General features: G+C 44.9%; 1 protein-coding gene across 1 annotated transcript; it reads left to right on the top strand.

Annotated features, from left to right (window-relative positions):
- Window positions 1–548: 548 nt before the first annotated feature.
- notum2 (notum pectinacetylesterase 2) lies at window positions 549–14,032 on the top strand (the record flags this gene model as incomplete). Its single annotated transcript, XM_084319008.1, has 11 exons — window positions 549–886; window positions 1,256–1,308; window positions 2,440–2,535; window positions 2,699–2,759; window positions 7,569–7,672; window positions 8,256–8,358; window positions 8,954–9,142; window positions 10,666–10,766; window positions 11,136–11,283; window positions 12,524–12,571; window positions 13,726–14,032. The coding sequence occupies 11 exons, from the start codon at window positions 549–551 to the stop codon at window positions 14,030–14,032; spliced, it is 1,548 nt and encodes a 515-aa protein (XP_084175134.1).
- Between the last annotated feature and the right edge of the window lie 7,865 nt (window positions 14,033–21,897).

Genomic DNA, 21,897 nt, shown 5'->3' with positions numbered 1-21,897 from the left:
CGTCCAGGACCTCCCCCTGTGTCGTGTCATCAGCAGCCGAGGCCGGGGCCTGGCAGGCAGCTCAAAGAGAATACGGGGGGAAATATGATCCATATGGTGGCACTATAAAGCTCTCCGCTGATTTGCAGGCTTCATCAAAACCTGGTCAAACCTCCATCACTACCCAAGCAGGAATCTTCCTCTCACACCTAGTGGCTACACTCCTCTCTCTCTCCTCAGCAGCATCGGTTCTCTAGCTTGACCCTGAGGTCCTTCTGAAAACTTCTTCAAAGCTGATTTTCTTCTGGGTAGGTTGATTTCTGAATTGAAAGGGGAATCTGGAATCTGATGGGAACATTGATGAATGTTTTATTTTGAGACAATAAGGGGGCATGGAATTACTAATAAGTCAAGAGAATGAAACATTTCTATTATTTCTAACCCTAACTCTCTGTATAAGACTTTTACTTGTGTTGTGTCTGTAAAGTTGTCACATTACAGTTCCTTCAATTTTGAGAATGTTGTCTTTTTGAAAGATATCATTGTCTCTCCTATAGGCTGGCTGAGATATGAAGATATTGGGCCAGGTAGCTTTCCTGCTTTTGTTAGGTGGGATCTGTTGTCAGCAGAACAACCGCAATGCAAAATCTAGTGGCAAGGCCTCCAGGAGACTTGGGAACCAAGGCGGTGATGTTAGCCAGCCCGCCACCGAGGATGACCCCAACCCTGGCCCCGGAGGAGCGGCCGAGACGGCCAGGGAGGGCACCTCCGGAGGTCGGGCGGGGGACTCTGGAGGTCGGGCGGCCGGTCAACAGTCAGGCTCACAGAATAACAGGCCCTCTGACGATATGAAGCTACAGTTTCTCAGGAACTCGTTGGTCACATGCAACGATGGGACAGCAGCTGGGTGAGATGCTCTGGATGTCGTACACTCACACATCCACTTATTTCCCTAAACTACAACAAACTGAGTCATTATGGTCTCTGAGGGGTTTTAGTTACTAGTCAACCAGACACTCATTCATAGTCTTCATAAAGAGTAACATTATTTTTAAATTAAGACATCACAGTTTGACTTCTATTTCTGTCTTAAGAGGATGTTTATAATTCCCAAAAGTTTCTCAGTGTCAGTTTTTGCAACTTGATATGAACATAGGAAGTAATTCTTAACCGTGAGTAGATGGAGAGTCATGCGTATGACCATTCATGGCTATACGGTCTGTCTGTTCAGTGCATCCGCTGTCTCCTCATTCCTGTTTATTTGTGGTTCCCGCAGGTTTTACCTAAAGGAGTTCAAAGGGAGCAGGCGATGGCTGTTATTTCTGGAAGGTGTGTATTTAAAAACCGCACCGCTTCATTTGGTCACCAGAGGTCAGGTTGTTTTGGCGCGACGCCTCCGTCGGCATTTTGACTGGTGGTCATCGCATTTCTTTTTTTTCACCTTTTTCGGATGCTGTCAGTCAGTCACTCGGAAGGGGTGTCGTCGTTCCCTCCCGTCACTTTGGGATATTTACCGTACATGGATTGCCTTTTGACATCATGCGTGTGTATTCCTAGAGCATCTGTAGTACCGACACCGGAGCTGGCTGAGGTTGTCATATCTTTTCGGACGGAATTCAATTCATCATAGGTAGTTCAGGACAGCATTACTAATGTGGTAGCAGTGTTGTAGTACTTGAGTCCAGGACTGGACTGATTTTCAGGACTTGTGACTCGACTTGGACTTGAGCACTGATGACTCGGACTTGGTCTCGAGCATTGACTGCATTCGGACTCAGAAGGTGCAGACGAGGACTCGGACTTCTTAATTGACAAAAACAATTGTTTATTTTTATTTTTTGTAATAGGCCCTAATCATTCGGCATAAGATATCGATGGCTAGTGCATTTGTTTGGCTATTGTGTCACAAAGTAAATAAACTCTGGTGACCGCTGTGTCATTTATGTTTAATGTAGACCATTTTTTATTTGTATGTCAGCTCTTTGACTGCCAGAGTGGAGTGGACTCAACCTTGATGACTTGGACTCGGACTAGGGTAACAGGGACTCGACTCGACTCTGGCTCTTTTTTGGTGACTCGGACTCAAACACTGGGGACTCAAGACTCGACTCGGACTCGAGATTTAGTGACTCGAGTGTGGTAGACACAGAACGTTAGCTAACGTGGATTCATGTGAAATTATAAACGTTATTTTAATGCAGGGTTTAGTTCAGAAGAAGTCATTGACAATTAACAAATATAACATAGACGGTTTGGTTTGCATTTTGTAGTAGCTACCCTTTATTTGAGTATTTCTACAGTAGGTGAACGTACAGTTTCTAGTCTCAGCGCTGCTGGCCGGCGCTGCAGGTGCGTTCCGCCACTTATTTGCTCTCCATTCCTCGCAGGCCTCCACAATGGGCTAACGAGGGGATCTCCCCTCTCTGATGAGAAGGGATAATATTAGGCTCTTATTTTTAGGTGGCTGGTGCTGCTACAACAAAGAGACCTGCGACTCCAGGTACCAAAATATCCCTCGACTCATGAGCTCATCCGAGTGGCCCCAAACAAAAAGAGGTAGGTCGGCCCGGCTCCTTTTAGAATGCACTGTCACACATGTTTCCCTCAAGGCTGCTTGCATGACAGTATCATAGGTAACGTGTTATGTGACCTGCTGTCCTTTTGCCCAGTGAGAGAAGGAGAAAGACATCTGACCAACTCCTGATTTCTCGGTTTACAGGAAGTGGAATATTGTCACCCCAAGCAGAGGAAAACCCCCACTGGCACAACACAAATATTGTGTAAGTAGTACCTGCATGTCCGCTTGGATCTTTAAACCGCATGTATCATAGGGACTGCTGGAGATGACACTCCTTCACACCGACGGTCCTGTCCTCGTCCCCTTAGAGTTAAGATCATCAAAATAGACAGGTCAGTATGGGTCATTTGGCTCAACTTGACAACATAAACATTCTAAATGGACCAACGCTACATTTGATTTCCTGTCAGCTGTTGATACTAGCAAATATTGCAACTGGAAAGAAACTACCGTCTAAGCTGTTCCCTAGCGACCATCTAGGCCAGGGGTGTCAAACTCATTTTCACAGAGGGCCACATCAGCATTATGGTTGCCCTCAAAGGGCCAAAGACTGTATAAATGTTAATGTAATGTAAAATAAATGTAGCTACACATTTACATATTGTTAAACATGGTGTTTCTGTATTTATTACTTATTCAAGTTATACATATTGCATATTCATTTGCATAAATGTAAAAATATATGTTAGCTTATGTTATTTTAACAAATTATTTTAGTTTATCAGAACTCCATATTACTCCACCAATCAATGATCAAACCATTCAAGTAAATAACAAAGAAGAATATCATCAAATACAAGCTATGACATTAAGTTTGTTCAAAACCTTTTTGTCACAGTCAAGAGGGGCAGAACTAACAACTGTGAGCTGCAAAGAACACGTGGGACAGATGTAGCAGATGTTACAAAAACAAATGGCTGCACACAACCTTGCAGAGGCCATACATCCAACTAATGGAAGATAGTTTAATTAACTTTAATTAACAGATTGCAGAATGGGTACAGTACAGTACAGCTCAATACACACAATTGTTAAGGGGATGCAGACCAGAGAAAGACTTTCGACTTGTTTACATCAGGGTCCACCATTTTCAATTCGTAATGAAATTGCTATTATGTGTCTGCATGAACACACAACTGTAACTGTACTCAAAAATAACAAAATAAGGGTTGTCTCAGTTCACAACTATATTGGTCAAGTTTTGGGTGGGACTTGTTTGCGTCCCTACAGCTTCTTATTCAATTGAGCGAGATGCTCGGTTATGTCACACAGCCAGTTTGCATCTGACAGTTCAGACAATATTTCTTCAACCCTTTGTTACCTATTCCGCCTGGATCTTTTTTGTATTTTGGGCTGTAAAATTGTCAAAGAATGTCTGAGGAGTAAGTGCTTTTGGCTTTTTTCCTTTGTTACCTCAGATGTTCAACATACATGTATGTGTAAGAATGTGTAATAACTAAGGCTGTCAAAGTTAAAGCTTTATTAACGCATTAACCCACAATTATTTTAACACTGCTATTTTTTAACCCAATATTAATGTAAACATTTTTTTTTTTTTTTTTACCTGAGCTCTTGGGGGGCCACATCAAATGACGTGAGTTTGACACCTATGATCTAGGCCAAAGACAAATTACCTAATTATTCAATTAAAGGGCCACATCTGCTTCTCCACTCGCATATCACTGTCAAAATATCTTTGACGCCCACGCGCGCGCATATTCCGATCCGTGCAATAATATTCACAGGGGTATTGTCATTTGAAACAAGTTACCAATGCATTGTCCCGTGGGATTATACCCCCCGCGGCTAAATTAATTAGTATCCCCCTCAATCTCTCTATATCTCTCTCTGTCTGCCTCTGTCTGACTGTGGGTGACTGTCACTCAAAGCGCTTATGGGCGGAGCCCAGCCCAAAACAGCTTGAAATCTTGAAGTGTAAAAATGCTGCTTTAGAGTACTTGATTAGAAATACAAAACAATGAATTTTTCTTTTTTTTCAAGACTTTACAGATGTGTTCCATAGACTCACAGGAATTGTGTAAAGTTGCCGAAATAGTGAAAGGAATAGCAAGACATGTCCCCTTTAAATATTTTTCAAATCGGTCAATGACAATTTCATCATTGTCCATTGAAGTAGACTCAGTATAAAGTTACACCTTTTGAACACAAGAGGATGTTACTACACAGCTCTCTGGCACCTGTTTACAACATGCCATAGTGCAGGGGTTCCCAAAGTTTTCAGGCCGTGACCCCCGAAATAACGGTGTCAGAGAGCCGCGACCCCCACTATTATAGGGGTGGTATAAAAAAATTCAAAAGTAAAAAAATACTTTTTTTTCATGTATGGTTGAAACATGCAAATGTTCAAACGCACACGCACTAAAAAGCATTGGAGGCTTTTAACCAGGACCGGACTGGGGAAATCATTCAGGCCAGGAAATACACTTTTTAAGCAGGGGGTCTGGGGGTCCCCCACCAGGATTTCTTTGTTACAAAGACTTCATTTCCTGCATTCTGGTGCAGGAATTTTTTTATTTGTACCCTTTAAATGCCAGTGTTTGTGATGGCATCACAAATTATTGTTAAAAAAAACAGGCTAGCATATGTCAATGATTAGCAACAACACTGATTTTTATGGATTTTTCTTTTTTTTGTAATGTCAGATTGAAAAATATACTCACACTCTTACCATAAGGGACATTGTCCTCTTCAAAAACGTCATACAAATATTATATATTGAAATAATTTACCACTTTTTCTTTCATAAATCTTTTATTCAACTTCAGCCCTGATCATAACCACCACATATTCAATATTTTATAATTCTAACCCTTTAAATGCCAGTGTGTGTGATGGCATCACAAATTATTGTAAAAAAAAACACCAAAAGTGAAACATTTGCAATATATAGTCTAGCATGTGTCAATGATTAGCAACAACACTGATTTTGATGGATTTTTTCTTTTTTCTTTGTGTGTGTGAGCGAGAGAGAGAGTGAGAGAGATAGTTCTCCAACTTGTGGGAGTTTAGACTGCGTTACCTCTGTTGCAGTGATCTCCTGGTTGTTCCCCACCTAGGTTATCTAACTATCATGCCGCTGCAACTAGAAACACTGGCCTGGCCTGCTTCTAAGTTCAGTGGCCTGACTGCATGATTAAAAAAAAAAAAGCAAGTCTAATAATAATTTAAAAAAAATTATGAAATCAATACTGTACATTCTGGAAATCATTTTGCGACCCCCACTTTGGGAACCACTGCCATAGTGAACCTATTGTCATTGATATATCTATGCATTAAAAACAAGTTACATCAATATTGTGCTGTATTTAATCTCCGCTATTGCCTATTAATTAGGCCATGTGAAAATTTATTATATGCATGAAACTCGTATTAGAAGTTGAGAAAAGTTATCTATGCACGAAAACCTTTTAAAAAAATGTGCAACTGTCTTAGTTACAACAACATTGTGCAGCTAAGCGGGGTTGTGATTGTAGGTGAAGTATTTCCACCGTTCACTATTGGCGAAACAAGACGGCTGCTCTGACCAGAAATCACATCACTGTCAGGGCTCCACAGTGCGACCGATGACTTAACGTTAGCAGTCCACTAAACTCTCTTGAACTCAACAGTTTGTCAATTCAAACAGAGAACATGATTTCCACTACTGCGATGGCTTTCAAATATAGACGGGAAAACATTTCCCTAATTTCAGTGTTTCGCCCCTTTTTTAATCCTCTCTCCCGCTGTGCTCCGTTAATGTTCCGCGGGAGACTTATTTTAGAACACATCCGCATTGGTAGTTTCTGCACATCTGGACTCGTGTGAGTTGCCATTGCATTGAATCAGGTCTCGACATCAAGGCCACCTAATCATCCCTTCCCCTTAATTGGCTGATATCAATCCCTGTCTCCTGAGCCGTTCAGCCATTGTGTAGTGTGATGTGTCCCTGGTGCCAATGCATGGCAGCCATTGAGCCTGCGTAGCCCATGGTTGGGTGCTACCACTGATCATGAAGGAGGCCATTTCCACCCTACATTGTGGGGAGCGCTTTGAGTGTCTAGAAAACCGCTATATAAATGTAATGAATTATTATTATTATTGCATTGTGTGGTCTGTTGCACATTCCTGTTCATTGCGAGGACCAATATATGGCAAAGAGTAAAAGCTGTTCATTTAACCGTGATCACAAATATCTGATCAGAGAAAGTTGTCCTGCATGTTCTAGTACTAGTTCACTTACTGATTGAGACCTTTGTAGCCTCCGCTTGCATTTCTGATAGCAGGCAGGCATTTCTAAAGGCCGGCATTTACCAATCAATTTACGATGCAAACCAAAGTAAGCCAATACCATAACCTATGGAACCAGAGAAACACCTTGAAAATACAGTCACAATCTAACAGATATTCATCATAGAAACTACAAGGATATTATTGTGCCACCTGGCGGAGATGTGCGCCCTACTGAGAGCACTCTTCTAGTTTGTTCTGTTTCATTAGTCTAGTTTGGTGATCTATTTTTGTCTTTCATCTGTTTGTCTGTCTAATGTGATGTGATGTGGATCGCAGCTCAATTAGCAGCTGCTTTGGCATAGCCAACGTGTCGCCTAGTTGGGCTATATTACAGCTTCAAAGAGTGTGTGTGTGTGTGTGTGTGTAAAAGACTGACACGGTCAGTCTCTGGGCAGAGATGCACATGGAATTCAACAGGTCCCCATCGTAGGAATTAGCCAACACTATATCTAGTTAGGATACAGAGCTACGGTGGCCCTGGGGTGCCAGATGGGAGGATGTGTGCCAGGTTGCCAGAAGGTGTGATTGAAGAAGCCAACTGCAAGCGGAGCTGATCTGAAGAAATGACACGGAGCTGCAGGGATGAGAGATGGGGCATAAGACCTCGCGGCATGAGACCTACAAGGCGGTCTGTGTGCATGTGTGTACGTGTCTATATGTGTGTTTGAGTTGTGCTGAACCAAGTCTTGTAATGTGATGTGAATGTCTCCTTTTTCTGCAGATTCATCCCATACTGTTCCAGTGATGTGTGGAGTGGGACGGGGCCCGCTGCAGCCCCTCCTCCTCCTCGGGCACGCCAGGGAAGAGAGAAGGAGAGGGAAGCAAGTAAGACACACTCCCCTCACAGTGATACCTCTTCAGGTTGCTTGGCGACGTTGTAAACCGTAATAGACTTGCATCTCTTTTAAAGGAACATGACAACATTATGGGAAATGAGCTTACCGTCTTCTCCAGAGTCCGAAAAGAAGATGGATACCAATTTATGCCTTCAGGAGAAAGCTATCGGGCTGCAAGTTAGCCTAGCTTAGCACAAATCAACGGAAGCGGATGCGTATCGGCTTGCCCGGAGTTTTAAACTAGGCTAGCCACTGCGCATCCGCCTCTATTAATTTGTGCTAAGCTAGGCTAGCTTGCAGCCGGATAGCATACTAGTGAACACACAGAGAGGAAATTGGCATCTTAATCTTCTTGTCGGACTCTGGAGAAGACTGTAAGCGCATTTCCCATAATGTTGGCACGTTCCTTTTAACCCACACGAGACACGGCTCAACATTCCATCGAATGTTCCATTCAGAGATGAATGTCGTTTGTCATTAATGTGTGTGTGTGTGTGTGTGTGTGTGTGTGTGTGTGTGTGTGTGTGTGTGTGTGTGTGTGTGTGTGTGTGTGTGTGTGTGTGTTTTCTCAGTGGTATACTCCTTCATGGGGTCCCTGATCATCCGTGAGGTCATCAAAGACCTCATCCCCAAAGGAATCAAGCAGGCCAAGGTTGTTATGCTGACTGGGACAAGGTGACACACACACACACACGCACACACGTGCACACACACGCACACGTGCACACACACCCACACACACATACACACACACACATACAGTACACACACTATCTATTTTGGGCATATCCTGTTGTCAACATGGACAATGACATAATGTCTAAAGGGCCTTCCTCCCTCCTTCGGCGAACATTCTTGACAGGTTAGCAACATGTTTTGTGGGACAGACTGGTGGCCTTAAAAAAGAATACGCCGTTAAAGGCCCAGTCCGTAATCCAAACGTTAACAAGTGGGTAGCGCTTCCACCAATATTGAAGGGAATAGAGACATGTTATTATTCTCTATTTGATTAACTGGGCTCTGTATACAAGGACTAACACCAGACAAGAATAAGATAATAATATATGTTGATAATAAGATATGTAAATCAGACACTTTTGGATATACGTATGGTAAAACAAACATTCAGATTGCGGTTTTAAATCGTACCGCAAAGCTACGTAATTATCACCGCTCTGCTGTTAGTTGACTGTCCGCCATTTTGATACCCAGAGCCAAAATGCCACGCTCTGAGCCAGATTGTTGACAGGGTTTCTTGGCTCCCTCACAGCGCCGGGGGGACAGGTGTTCTGCTCAACATCGACAGGGTGGCTGCCCAGCTGGAGCAGCTCGGCGCAGAGGCTCAGGTCCGAGGCCTGGTGGATTCTGGGTGGTTTCTGGAAAGCAAACAGCAGAGGGCGCCCGACTGTCCAGAGACCATCTCCTGCTTACCCGAGGATGCTATCAAGAAGGGACTCAGGTAAAGCTCACAAAACGTTACGTTCCTTGCATCACAGTATCACCAGTTTTCAATCATCCAATAAATTACTTTTAGATGTCCCAAGGTCCAGGTTAAAAACAAAAGTCGACCGAGCAAAAGTCTTCCACTGCAAATTAGGTCTGCCCAGACCCTAGAGATTTTTAAAGCACAGCTGAAGACTCACTTGTTTCCATTGGCTTTTTAAACCATACAACCCTGGTTGTGTCGTGATTGAGAGTCCATTCTCTTCGGATCAAATGACAAACTCCAACGGCTTCTCAGTTACAGTGGGTGACAATATTGTCACAAGGAAAGATGAAATTACATACCTGGGTTCCATAGAGGCAAATCTTTCATGTGACAAAATGGCATCCAATGTAATCAAAAAAGTCAACCAACGAACTAGATTCTTGTACCGGATCTCCTCACTGGTAAACAAGAATACCCTGAAGACTCTGGCAGGAGCACTCATTCAAGGGTACTACGACTATGCTTGCACCTCATGGTACCAAAGCACCTCAAAGGCGCTAAAAACAAGATTACAAACATCACAAAACAAACTGGTCAGACTACTGCTTGACCTTACTCCTAAAACCCACCTCACACCTGCCCACTTTGACAACCTAGGATGGCTTAGAGTAGACGACAGAGTACAGCAACTTGCAATGGGCCTGGTCTACAAGATACACTACACGACCAAGGTACCCATGTACATGTTGAAATACTTCCCAAAGGTCAGTGAATACCACGATCACAACACCAGAGGGAGTTCCACAAATCATGTGCAACCCAGATTCGGCACAAACAAGGGACTAAACACGTTTCGCAATTATGCCACAGTGACACTGCACAGCAATGTGGAACGCCCTACCCACAGCCGTAAAAAAAATTGAATCCATACCCACATTCAAAACCGCTCTCAAAGAGCACCTACGGGAGGCTGAAATTCGAAACTGGCCACCGTAAATTTCCAAACCCCCCCTCCCACCCCCTCCTAATGTACAGTCTCCTCCCCATCATATGTATATATTATCTCTGTTAGGATTCTGGGTAACAGTACTGTATATTTGCATATCGTATGTCACAAATGTAACAGTACTATATACCTGTATGTCATGTATGTCCCTATGTCATAAATGTCATGATGTCATGCATGTTGTGTATGTCATAAATGTCATTATGAATTGAAAATGAGGGACAAACGTCTTTCTCTGGTCTGCATCCCCTTAACAATTGTGTGTATTGAGCCGTACTGTATTGTACCCATTCTGCAATCTGTTAAATAAAGTATTCATTCATTCATTGTCATTCAATGTATTGTAGCTTTTGATTTTGTGTATACTGTATTTTGTATTTCTCAGTTTTTATATTGTAAAGCACTTTGGTGTAACTTCGGTTGGTTTTAAATGTGCTATATAAATAAAGTTGACCTTGACCTTGAAATAAGCTATTTGAGGATGCATCCCAACTTCAGCTGTATTTGATTTAATAATGATGGTTGACCACCGTTGTCTTCTTCCAAGGCTATGGAATGGGGTTGTGCCTGAGAGGTGTCGACAGCTTTACAAAAGAGGAGAGGAGTGGCAGTGTTTCTTTGGCCACAAGCTGTACCCTACCTTGACCTGTGAGTAACATCACCTTTGAATGGACTGTCTTTCACGTAATGCCCTTACAACAACAACAACACCACCACGCGCTTAACATTGACAGCCATTGGTCACTCATCATTGAAGGTCATTAAATCATGAGCTGAAAGGTGAATAATTGACTCCCAAACATTCTGAATATTCAGACTGCACAAGAGTATGTTATTTAAGAAAATCAAATAGCCAAGTAGGTAAACAACAGATGTTTAAAATCAAATTACAGCCGTTACCCAATGATCAGTGTTAATGTGCCGTATTAGCAGAAAGTGCTTACTTACTTTACAACATAATAAGTTATGAATTGTACCACATTTGATGCTAGCCTAATATTGCACTGTTCCCTGTAGCCCCTGTGTTTGTGGTGCAGTGGCTGTTTGATGAGGAGCAGCTGAGAGTGGAGAACATCTACTTGGGGGGACAGAGCCTGTCAGAACAGCAGTGGGCCTACATGCAGAACCTGGGCAGAGAGCTGAAGACCTCCCTGCGAGATGTCTCGTATGTTCACACCACTTTACTTTAAAAGGGACCTGTTGTGGGAAATGGGTTTTGTCTTTGTATGGATGTGGCTCTGAAATGTTATTTAGGGTTAGTCTTTGTATGGATATAGCAGTCTGAAATGTTATTTAGGGTTAGTCTTTGTATGGATATAGCAGTCTGAAATGTTATTTAGGGTTAGGGTTAGTCTTTGTATGGATGTGGCTCTGAAATGTTATTTAGGGTTAGTCTTTGTATGGATGTGGCAGTCTGAAATGTTATTTAGGGTTAGGGTTAGTCTTTGTATAGATGTGGCTCTGAAATGTTGGAATACGTAGCCTACTCCTTGGTGTTTGGCCATGGTTTGAGGTAGAATTGAGGAACAAGCCTAAACAAACTGCCACAATCACACAAATTGGCTTTGATTAATCAATTAGCTGTGCTTTTTTTGAGCCATGAATACTGCCTCTCTCTTGGGTGTGGGGTAGCCAGGCAGTGAAGGAGATAATTAATTTAGATTTAGAATAAATTAGATTTAGACTAGTTTATTGCACTGTGTAGCTTTTTCTTTGGGGCATGGGGTTAACCTCTGAAAAGTTCAAATAAAATACAATATATCTTTAGTATTGAATGAATGAGGCCAGGTGTCACAGAAGACAAACGGGATCATTGGAGCAGTGTTTTAAACTAGAAATTATCTGTTTGGCTTGTGGTGTTCTTACTATTTCCTACCCTCCCTCTACCTTTTACCATACGAAGAGGCATCTTCTAAGCAGCAATGTTGTTTTACTTTGTTTCGAACGATAATTCTTTGGGATTTGTGTCGAGATTAGAAACACATTTCTTTGAAACATTTATGTGTTTATGGTATGCTTGTAATATTTACAATTTTCACGTTTTCAAAAACTGAGACATGTTTTTATCTAACTACGTAGATTATTTTGAATTATATCCAGTGTCCTCAATAATGTGTGAGCAAATCATTTGCTTGTCCAGTTAAAAAAAACGATTAGGTAATCGTCCCAAAAAGGATCCAAAAAACACATTTGTTGTTGCATGCATAATTCAGCCTACATCACAATGTGGTCCCATACTTCTGTGAGACTTCTGGAGCAGGGGAGCAGGATTAATTTGGACCAGGGGCGGAAGTTTTGTGGAAGCGCCCCGTGGTCGAAGGTGAGGGAAAGCTTTCATCCATTAGAACGTAACGCAACTGCTGCCGTTTTTTGTGATGACGGAGTGTTTGCTGTGTGTATTTCAGGGCCGTGTTCGCTCCATCCTGCCTCTCCCACACATTGATCACTAAAAGGTAAGGAAGGACATTTGACTCCATGGCTCTGAAAAGCACACTGGCTGCCTACTCCCCTTGCCTCGTTCTATCTTGTCCCCGTCTCTCTCTCCTAGAAGCCCCATCTCTACATAGTGAGCTCATGCTGCTCTTTCTGTTTGCTCGTTCATCATGCCGCATTCTGTGTGTCACAGAGTGCCATTTCACACTTTCACTAACCCCTGAGTACCCCTCAAGCACACACACACACACACACACACACACACACACACACACACACACACACACACACACACACACACACACACACACACACACACACACACACACACACACACACACACACACACACACACACACACACACACACACACACACACACACACACACACACACACACACACACACACATCATGCAGATAGAAATGGATGGGTCAGTGATGGGGCAAGGGGTTGGAGTCTTGTCGGTATCTATGTTTAAAGGGCAGGTTTAAAGGCATAGTTCACACTTTTAAGCAGCATTTGTCACAAACTGGGATTATTTTCAGTCTGTTCAAAAAGAACAGTGCTTTGGTTTGTGACACATACTGGAACCAAACTTGCACCAGTGCTTTGCTTTGTGACATACTGGAACCAAACTTGCACCAGTGCTTTGCTTTGTGACACACTGGAAAAGAAGTTGCACCAGTGCTTTCGTGTTTGTTTTTTATGTTCTACTTCCAGCATTCAATTTAGTTTAATATCAATAAACACTGGTGCAAGTGATTTTTTGGATACTGACAGGATTCCCAGATAGTGACAAATGAGATAAGCTTCTTAACATTTGTGTTACTAAGGGATAGTGGTCTTTTATGGAAAGGGCTCTGTGCCAAACCATGTTGTCTGTAATGTCACAGTTGTGTAATCTAATGCACGTCTATGATGATAGTTATGCTGCTGTCACTGGATCAGTACAAGCAGCAGCTGGCGGATAGATTGAGACACAGGCTGCCAAGGCAAACTGCAAATCCTGTGAGAAGAGCTCATGACATGAAGATGCTCCCTCTCCTTGTTTACTAACCCTGTCTTCCCACCTGTTCCATCACCCCCACCCCTCTCTTTATCTCTCTCTCTCTCCTCTCTCTCTCCCCCCCTCCCTTTATCTTCTCTCTCCTCTCTCCCCCCCTCCCTTTCAGTAACTGGATGAATTTCCAAGTCAAAGGTACGTCCCTGCCACGGGCCCTGCAGTGTTGGGATAGGAGCCTCCAGGAGGCCAACCGCAACAACAGGACCCCCCCGAAGGGCTGTCCCTTCCACCTGGTGGACACGTGCCAGTGGCCACAGTGCAACCCCACCTGCCCCGCCCTGGTGGACCAGGCCACCAAGCAGGAGCTCACCCTGGTCCAGATGCTGGTGGCCATGGGCCTTGACCTCCAGAGGTTGGGCCTGGAGCCCAGGAGAGACGCAGGCTCCCTGACCAGCGTGGTCAGCAACGGGGGCTAAGATCGGAGGAGGAGGAGAACGGTTGAAGAGAGAGCCACACAAAGGGCTGTAGCTGAGAAATAAACGTGTCGAATTTAGGATGTAACCATAGGAAAGATACAGCATTCTGGTTACTATTTCTTATGCCGCTCAGCATTTCATTGTGCTCCAATGCCTCTGTTACTCGACTAGTGTGGGTATGTCACTAGGGCTGGGTCTAGACTCTGGATCCTGGGTGACCTCTGCTGGACACCTGAGGAAGGAGCTCTTCTTGTGCCTCGTGTTCTGGTTGAAGAGTGTTAAGTTCTTGTAGATAGCCAGACATCATACCCACTGCAACACACTTTCATCCTAACCACTCTTTGTGGGAATTCAACTTCAGAGCATGATAGTGGAGTTGAATATTGTTACTGCTTAGAGGCCCTTGTAGAATGTCGAGAGGCACACGACCATCTTGCCCGGACAGGATACATTTATCAAAAGACACTGTAGGTCTTTTGGGGGGGGGGGGGGGTTGGCTGTGCATCACTTTCAAATACAAGTCCCCAAACATAATATAAGTTCATGTGTAGCCAATAGGCCTCCTTGACCTTTTTCAAGGATAACAATAGTTGGGTCTGCAGCTAGAAATGTAATGTCCAGTATATTTACAGTAGGGCTATGCCAAATTTGATCTGTCCAAGATTTTAAATACAGTAATCCTTGGAAAAGACTCACTTGACTCACCTATGCACTCATTCATTTATTCTCCTCACAGGTGGCCAGTATGACGCAGATACACATGCACAAATGTACACACGCACGCACACACACACACACACACACACACACACACACACACACACACACACACACACACACACACACACACACACACACACACACACACACACACACACACACACACACACACACACACACACACACACACACACACACACACACACACACACACACACACACACACACACTCACTCAATTCCAAAAGATACTCCTTTATTTCTGACTTTGGAAATCTATATATTTGTATGCATGGAAGACACAGGATGTTTGATCTTTCAAAGGGGTGACTAAATGGAATGTTATTGATATTCTTGAATGTGACAGGATCCATGGGCATTGCTCCAATTTACCCTTTTGACAAGTGATATTTCCTCTGTAAAAACACTGTGGTTATCACCACTCGGCTATGTAATCTCCTTTTTAAATCAAGAGATACACTATATGATATATGATTATGCAATAATGTAATAGTATGGGCCGGGGTTGTGCTCAATACATTAATCAATCAATTGGGGAAGTGGGTTTTCTTTACATTTTAAATATTGAAAAACCTTTGTTACGAGAAGGTTGTCATCATGTCTATTAAGAAATAACAGAGTGAGGGTTCTATTGTTAGCCAATGCACTGACGTTTCTATTTACATTTTGAATTGAAAATTATGTGAGCACAACCCTGTTATGTGTTGGAGTTATCTGCTTTGTTGTCCACATAAAAAAACATTTTCTTTTTTTTAAATCATAGACATTTTCATGCTGCAAGTTATTTACAGATGATTTTCTGTTGTTAAATACTGTATTTACTATGTAAACTAACTTTGACATTAATCGTACCTACTAGTAATGACTATCCGATTGAGTTGTTGTACATGTTTAAACATGAAATAAATGATTTGGATTGTCCCTCATCGTTGTCATTTATGTTTCAGTCCTCTATATGTGGCATTTCTAAGCGTATGATCTCACGTGGGAGATGGAATTTTCCACAAACATTCTAATGATGTAATAACGGCAAGTTAATGTTAGAGTTTTAAAGGCAAAAAAACTACACCTGAATTGGTTAATGAAAACACTGCCAAGGTTTGAAATGATAGCTACATTCAAAGTTGTTAAATGTTTATAAAGAATCTGAATTTGTATATGCAGTTTCAGATTATCTTCTGTTACACATCACAACAACAATAGACCTTGACCTTGATTGACTGCCCTCCTGATCCTTCCTGATTGCTGAACGCTGATGGGCAAACAGTACCGACCAGCCCTCCTGATTCACTGACTGTCCTGCATGATTTGATTTAGATTTATTTGAAAGGGACAGATACAAATACATAGATAATGCCTGTATCATAGTGTTTGTACTAGCCAAAGCTAATTTGCAATACCCGTCCCTTTACTTTTAGAAATTCAAATGAGTCAAATTGTATAAAAATAGAACATAGTTTATTATCTGTTTATATGGCCATAGAAAGAGTATGCTCCTTTTACAATCGGAGACAAATGTGTACACACAAAGCGTCTGACTAGAAAGTGAGAGCGAGCTCTGGTCAGACTTACAATAAATACATAATGACGTACATAAGATGAACAGATATGACAAGAAAGGTAAACAAACATGACCAAAGACGAGAGAATGAAAACAAAAGATGGGTTTAGGGGCTTTGTCTCCCACAAGAACTGGAGACGAGGCCAAATGTCATATCTGCTGGCCCTTGGCTGTTGTTTTAAGAACACTGTTAAGACTGTCGCCCTAATGTCTGAGCTGTAGCTAGTTAACTATATTAACAAGTCAAAGCTGCACAGAGCTATGCCATATGGACATGATAATATTTTCGATCACAAGCAGTTAGTGTACAAAGTAGACATGCCCTCACTAACATTAGATACACAGAGATAATGAGATAATTTATTCTTAAAAATAAAATGATAATAAACTATTTGGTCAGGAAAAACAATACAACACATTGAGACAAATTGCCTAAAACAAATTCATGAGCAGCAGTGAAAGAGATAGGTTCAGCTAACACAGATTCCACTTAAAGGGGACATGCATTGCTATTCCTTGCACTATTTGGGCAACTTTACACAATTCCTATGAGTCTATGGAAGACATCTGTAAGTTTTTTTTTTTTTTAATTCAGTTTTATATATATATTTTTTATTTTTTTGTCTTTTTCCCCCTCCATTTTCCTCCGATTTTCTCCCATCCCAATGTTAGTCGTATGCCAATTCCCAGTCCCTTCCTGGTCGCTGCGCACTTACCCCCCACATTCAGATCATCTGGGAGAGTGGAGGCTACCACGTGCTTCCTCCGACACACGTCCAGCCAATCACCGCTTCTTTTCACCTGGCAGCGCGGATTCTCATCGAGAGGGCGTAGCGTGTGGGAGGACCACACTATCCCCCTCAAGTCCTATCCGCGCTTAGCAGGCGCCCCGACCGAACTGTAGGAGTCGCTGTTTACAACGACCCGGACCCACCCCGCCAGCTTCTCCCACCCTCTAATACAGCCAATTGTATTAGTGCAGACGGCCAGCCAAGCTGGTGACAACCCCGGAGCTGTGAGCTGGACTCGAACAGGCGAATCCAGCTCACAGCTCCGGGGTTGGTGACGAACGCAATCTCCGCTCGGCCACCTAACCGCCCATTGTTTTATATTTCTAATGAAGTACTCAAAAGCATAATTTTTCAGCCTCAGGATTTCAGGCTGTTATTGGATGGGCTCCGCCCATAAGCGCTTTCAGTGACAGTCACCCACACAGCGTGATACATACGAGCAAGCGAGAGAGAGAGAGAGAGAGAGAGAGAGAGAGAGAGGAGAGATGCGTCCCCGACACACACACAGTCAAGTTTGTGTGTAAATGCTCCGACGAGGGAGAGAGAGAGGAGAGATGCGTCCCAGACACACTCGCAGTCAAGTTTGTGTGTAAATGCTCCGACGAGGGAGAGAGATGGCGCACACACATTTACACACACTTCTGCACGGTCCTGTTGGTCCCTCTCTCTCTCTCCCTCTCTCTCGCTCGTTCTCTGCCTCTGTCAAAACTCGTTTGAGGAAGTGTCGGGTTACACTATGCGCTACAACCATAGAGGGGGCGTTACTGCAAATCAGTACCTTATTCACGTCAGCAATACCGTCAAATCAGAACAGCTTAGTTGAGTGAGGGAAGATCTCGTGAACTCGAGACTGGACTGATGAGTCAATATGATAATTAATGACACAGACCACATTGATATAATCCCCAATTGCTAGGATACAATGCTAAACACTGGAAAAGTCCATTTATAATGCATGGGACCTTTAAAGAAACCGCTATGCAATGTTTGTATTGTGAGGGAATTGTTATACAGCTTTTGACTAGTTAATATGATCAACTAGCATACTAGCTAGAGCTCAAACTAGGCTAAAGTCTGACAGTGTCTCTTTAACAACGACCAAGGTTAGATGATATTTGGCCTATCTTTTCAGTTCTAGTGTGGAGCCATAACATAAGCCCTAGAGCCAAGGCTTGTTATTCATTCTCTCACTAGGGCATATTTTGTTTACCTTTTCTGTCATATCTGGTATCTCATGTACGTCATTTCGATTATGTATTTAAATCTAAGTTCTGACCAGAGCTCTTTGTCACTTTCTGGTCAGACGCTTGTGTGTCTCTGATGATAAACTGATCTCTGTGGAAGCAGATATTAAACTATGTTCTATATTTTTATACAAACTGACTCGATCAGAATTCCTACAGCTTACTGTCATGGTCATTTAAATATTCCACAACAGTATCTTATGAGAAGGTTGAACAGTTATGTAAGTAGGGTAGGGCTGAGCCCAAACGTTCGAATGTTCGAACCTTCGTTCGTTACGTTGGCATTCAAATTCTAAATCAACATTTGAATTTTTTATTTTTAATAGAAAATATATATATTGTGGTGACCTATATTAAGAGACATTCACCAAGGTGGGCTTGTGCCTTTAAGAGTGTGGGTTCTACTGGTTAGGGGAAAGGTTAAATGCCACTTCCGGTTCCGGGTGACGGGTGGTTGTTATTGTAAATGCTATGTGCAGGATAAGTAAAGTACTCAACTCGACCTACGTCTCTGGCTCACTACTTTCTTATCGCCACATTGGTGACCCTGTGAAGAACATTTGTTAACGTTAAACAACATTAGCATTATGTCTCAAGACAACGGCGTCGTGCAACCGCAAGCACCCCCGCCGAATGCTAACGACGCTAATATGTTGCAAGCGAACATTTACGCTGCGACCGTCAAGTTGCTTGACTTTTGGCAGCATAATCCCCGGCCGTGGTTTCAACACATCGAAGCCCAATTCCAGCTGAGAGGAATAACGCAGGACATGACCAAATACTTCCATATGGTGGCGGCGTTGGATGCTTCGACGACGGCACGGGCGATGATGCTGTTGGAGGATCCGCCGGCAGCTGACAAGTACAATGCGCTAAAGACATTCCTTCTGAAGCTGTATGAACTGTCAGAGTTGGAGAAAGCGGACCGCCTGCTGTCCCTCAACGGCCTCGGTGACGGCAAACCATCAGAGTTGATGGAGAAGATGCTGGCTGTGCTGGGATCAGCAGATCCCTCCTTTCTGTTCACGCACATTTTCCTACGGCAGCTTCCAGTGTCTGTGCGCACGGCACTGGCCAGTTCCCTCCTCTCCTCCACCAAAGACTATCGCGGCCTGGCTGCAGAAGCAGACAGGGTTTTCCTGGCCAACAGGCAGCAGCAGTTTGTCCATGCACTGCTGCCCCACCAGGGCACCTCAGCCCCACCACTGGATGCTTATACAGACACCGCGGCTGCGGTGACAGCCCGACGCCAACCCGACGACAGGCTCCGTTATTACCATGCCAGGTTTGGGGACAGGGCCAAGCAGTGTCGCAAGCCATGCAGTTTCAAGGGGCAGGGAAACGCCAGGGCCGGCGCTCATTAGTGGCTGTGGGTGCCGGCCATGACTGCAAGCTGTTGTTCATCACTGACTCTTTGTCCGGCCGGCGGCTGCTGGTGGACTCGGGCGCACAACGCAGCATCCTGCCAGCACAGGGCATGGACACCATGGACGGCAGACACGGGCCCCAGATGGACGCAGCGAACGGTACGCCCATACGTACTTACGGCACCAGGTATGTGGAGGTGTGTTTTGGGGGGTGCCGTTTCGGCTGGGGTTTTGTGATGGCTGCGGTGTCCACGCCGCTCCTGGGAGCAGACTTCCTCTGTGTCTTCAGTCTGTTGGTAGATGTGAAAAACTGTCGCTTGATCGATGCCCTCTCTTTTTCCTCTTACCCCTGCACACTTGGGGCGGTTGGGGGGGGGCGGAGCTCTCTGCCTGTTGAACACACTTGCCACCGGGGACCCGTATGAACGCCTGCTCGCCGGGTTCCCTGACCTCACCACACCCACGTTCTCATCTGCAGTGGCCAAACACGGGGTGGAACACCATATTACCACCGAAGGCCCCCCAGTCTATGCCCGGGCTCGGCGTCTCGACTCAGCCAAGCTGGCAATCGCCAGGGGGGAGTTTTCCACCATGGAGCGACTTGGCATTGTGCGCCGCTCGAACAGCCTGTGGGCTTCTCCATTACATATGGTTACAAAAGCTGGCGGGGGTTGGCGCCCCTGCGGCGATTTCCGTCGCCTTAATAACGCCACAACCCCCGACCGGTACCCTGTCCCGCACATACAGGACTTCTCTACCCACCTGGCGGGGGCCGTCATCTTCTCCAAGGTGGACCTGGTGCGCGGGTACCACCAGGTGCCGGTCCATCCACGGGACGTGCCCAAAACAGCTGTCATTACACCCTTTGGACTTTTTGAGTTCCTAAGAATGCCTTTCGGACTCATGGGGGCGGCGCAGACGTTTCAGCGGCTGATGGACTCTGTGCTCCAGGACATGCCGTTTTTGTTTGTGTATTTGGATGACATTCTTGTAGCCAGTGCATCCATAGAGGAGCACATGACACACCTCCAGCAGCTGTTTGAGCGGCTCAGTAAACACGGCCTCATCGTCAACCCGACCAAGTGCCAGTTCGGGCAGTCCTCCATCACCTTCCTCGGACACCACGTCGCTCCACAGGGAGCCACCCCACTCCCCGCCAGGGTGGAGGCCGTTGCCAGTTTTCCTCGCCCCCGCACCGTACGGTCTTTACAGGAGTTCCTGGGCATGGTGAACTTTTACAACCGGTTCCTTCCCCATGCTGCCCACCTCATGCGCCCCTTGTACGAGGCCCTGCGGGGCAAGGTGCCCAAGGACGAGTTAGACTGGTCCTCAGGGATGGACAGCGCTTTTGGGGCTGCCAAGACTGCGCTAGCCAACGCTGCTCTGCTGGCGCACCCCTCTCCCACTGCCCCGGTCGCCCTCACGACAGACGCCTCTGACTATGCAGTGGGGGCGGTGTGCGAGCAGTGGGTGGGCGGGGCCTGGCAGCCACTGGCCTTTTTTAGCAAACAGCTCCGCGACAACGAGCGTAAGTACAGTACTTTCGATAGGGAACTGCTGGGTCTGTTCCTCGCCACTAGGCACTTTAGATTCCTGTTGGAAGGCCGCCAGTTCACTGCCTTTGTGGACCATAAGCCGCTGACGTTCTCCATGGCCAAGACCTCGGAGCCGTGGTCGGGACGTCAGCAGCGGCAGCTATCGGCGATCTCCGAGTTAACCACGGACATTCAGCACGTGGCGGGCAAGAACAACTTTGTCGCCGACTGCCTCTCTAGGGCGGTCATCGGGTCCGTCCACTTGGGACTCGATTATGCTGCCATGGCGGCAGACCAAGCCACAGACTCAGACATTCAGGCCTACCGGACGGGCCCTACTGCACTGCAGCTGGAGGATGTGGTGTTTGACACAGCTAATGCCACTCTCCTCTGCGACATCTCCACTGGCCAACCACGCCCTATGGTGCCTACGGCCTGGCGGCGCCAGGTTTTTAACATGATCCACGGCCTTTCCCACCCAGGTGTGAAGGCCTCGACTAAGCTGGTGGGGGTCAAGTTTGTGTGGCCTGGCCTCCGGAAGGATGTTAGGACCTGGGCTGGCTCAGGTGTGGCGTGCCAGCGCGCCAAGGTGCACCGCCATACCAAAGCCCCTTTGGCACCGTTTAT

Source organism: Notolepis coatsorum (assembly GCF_963971535.1).
Source record: "Notolepis coatsorum genome assembly, chromosome: 7".
Classification (NCBI taxonomy): Eukaryota; Metazoa; Chordata; class Actinopteri; order Aulopiformes; family Paralepididae; genus Notolepis; species Notolepis coatsorum.
The sequence above is the reverse complement of the archived record's forward strand: the minus strand, read 5'-3'. Positions and strand labels throughout refer to the sequence as shown.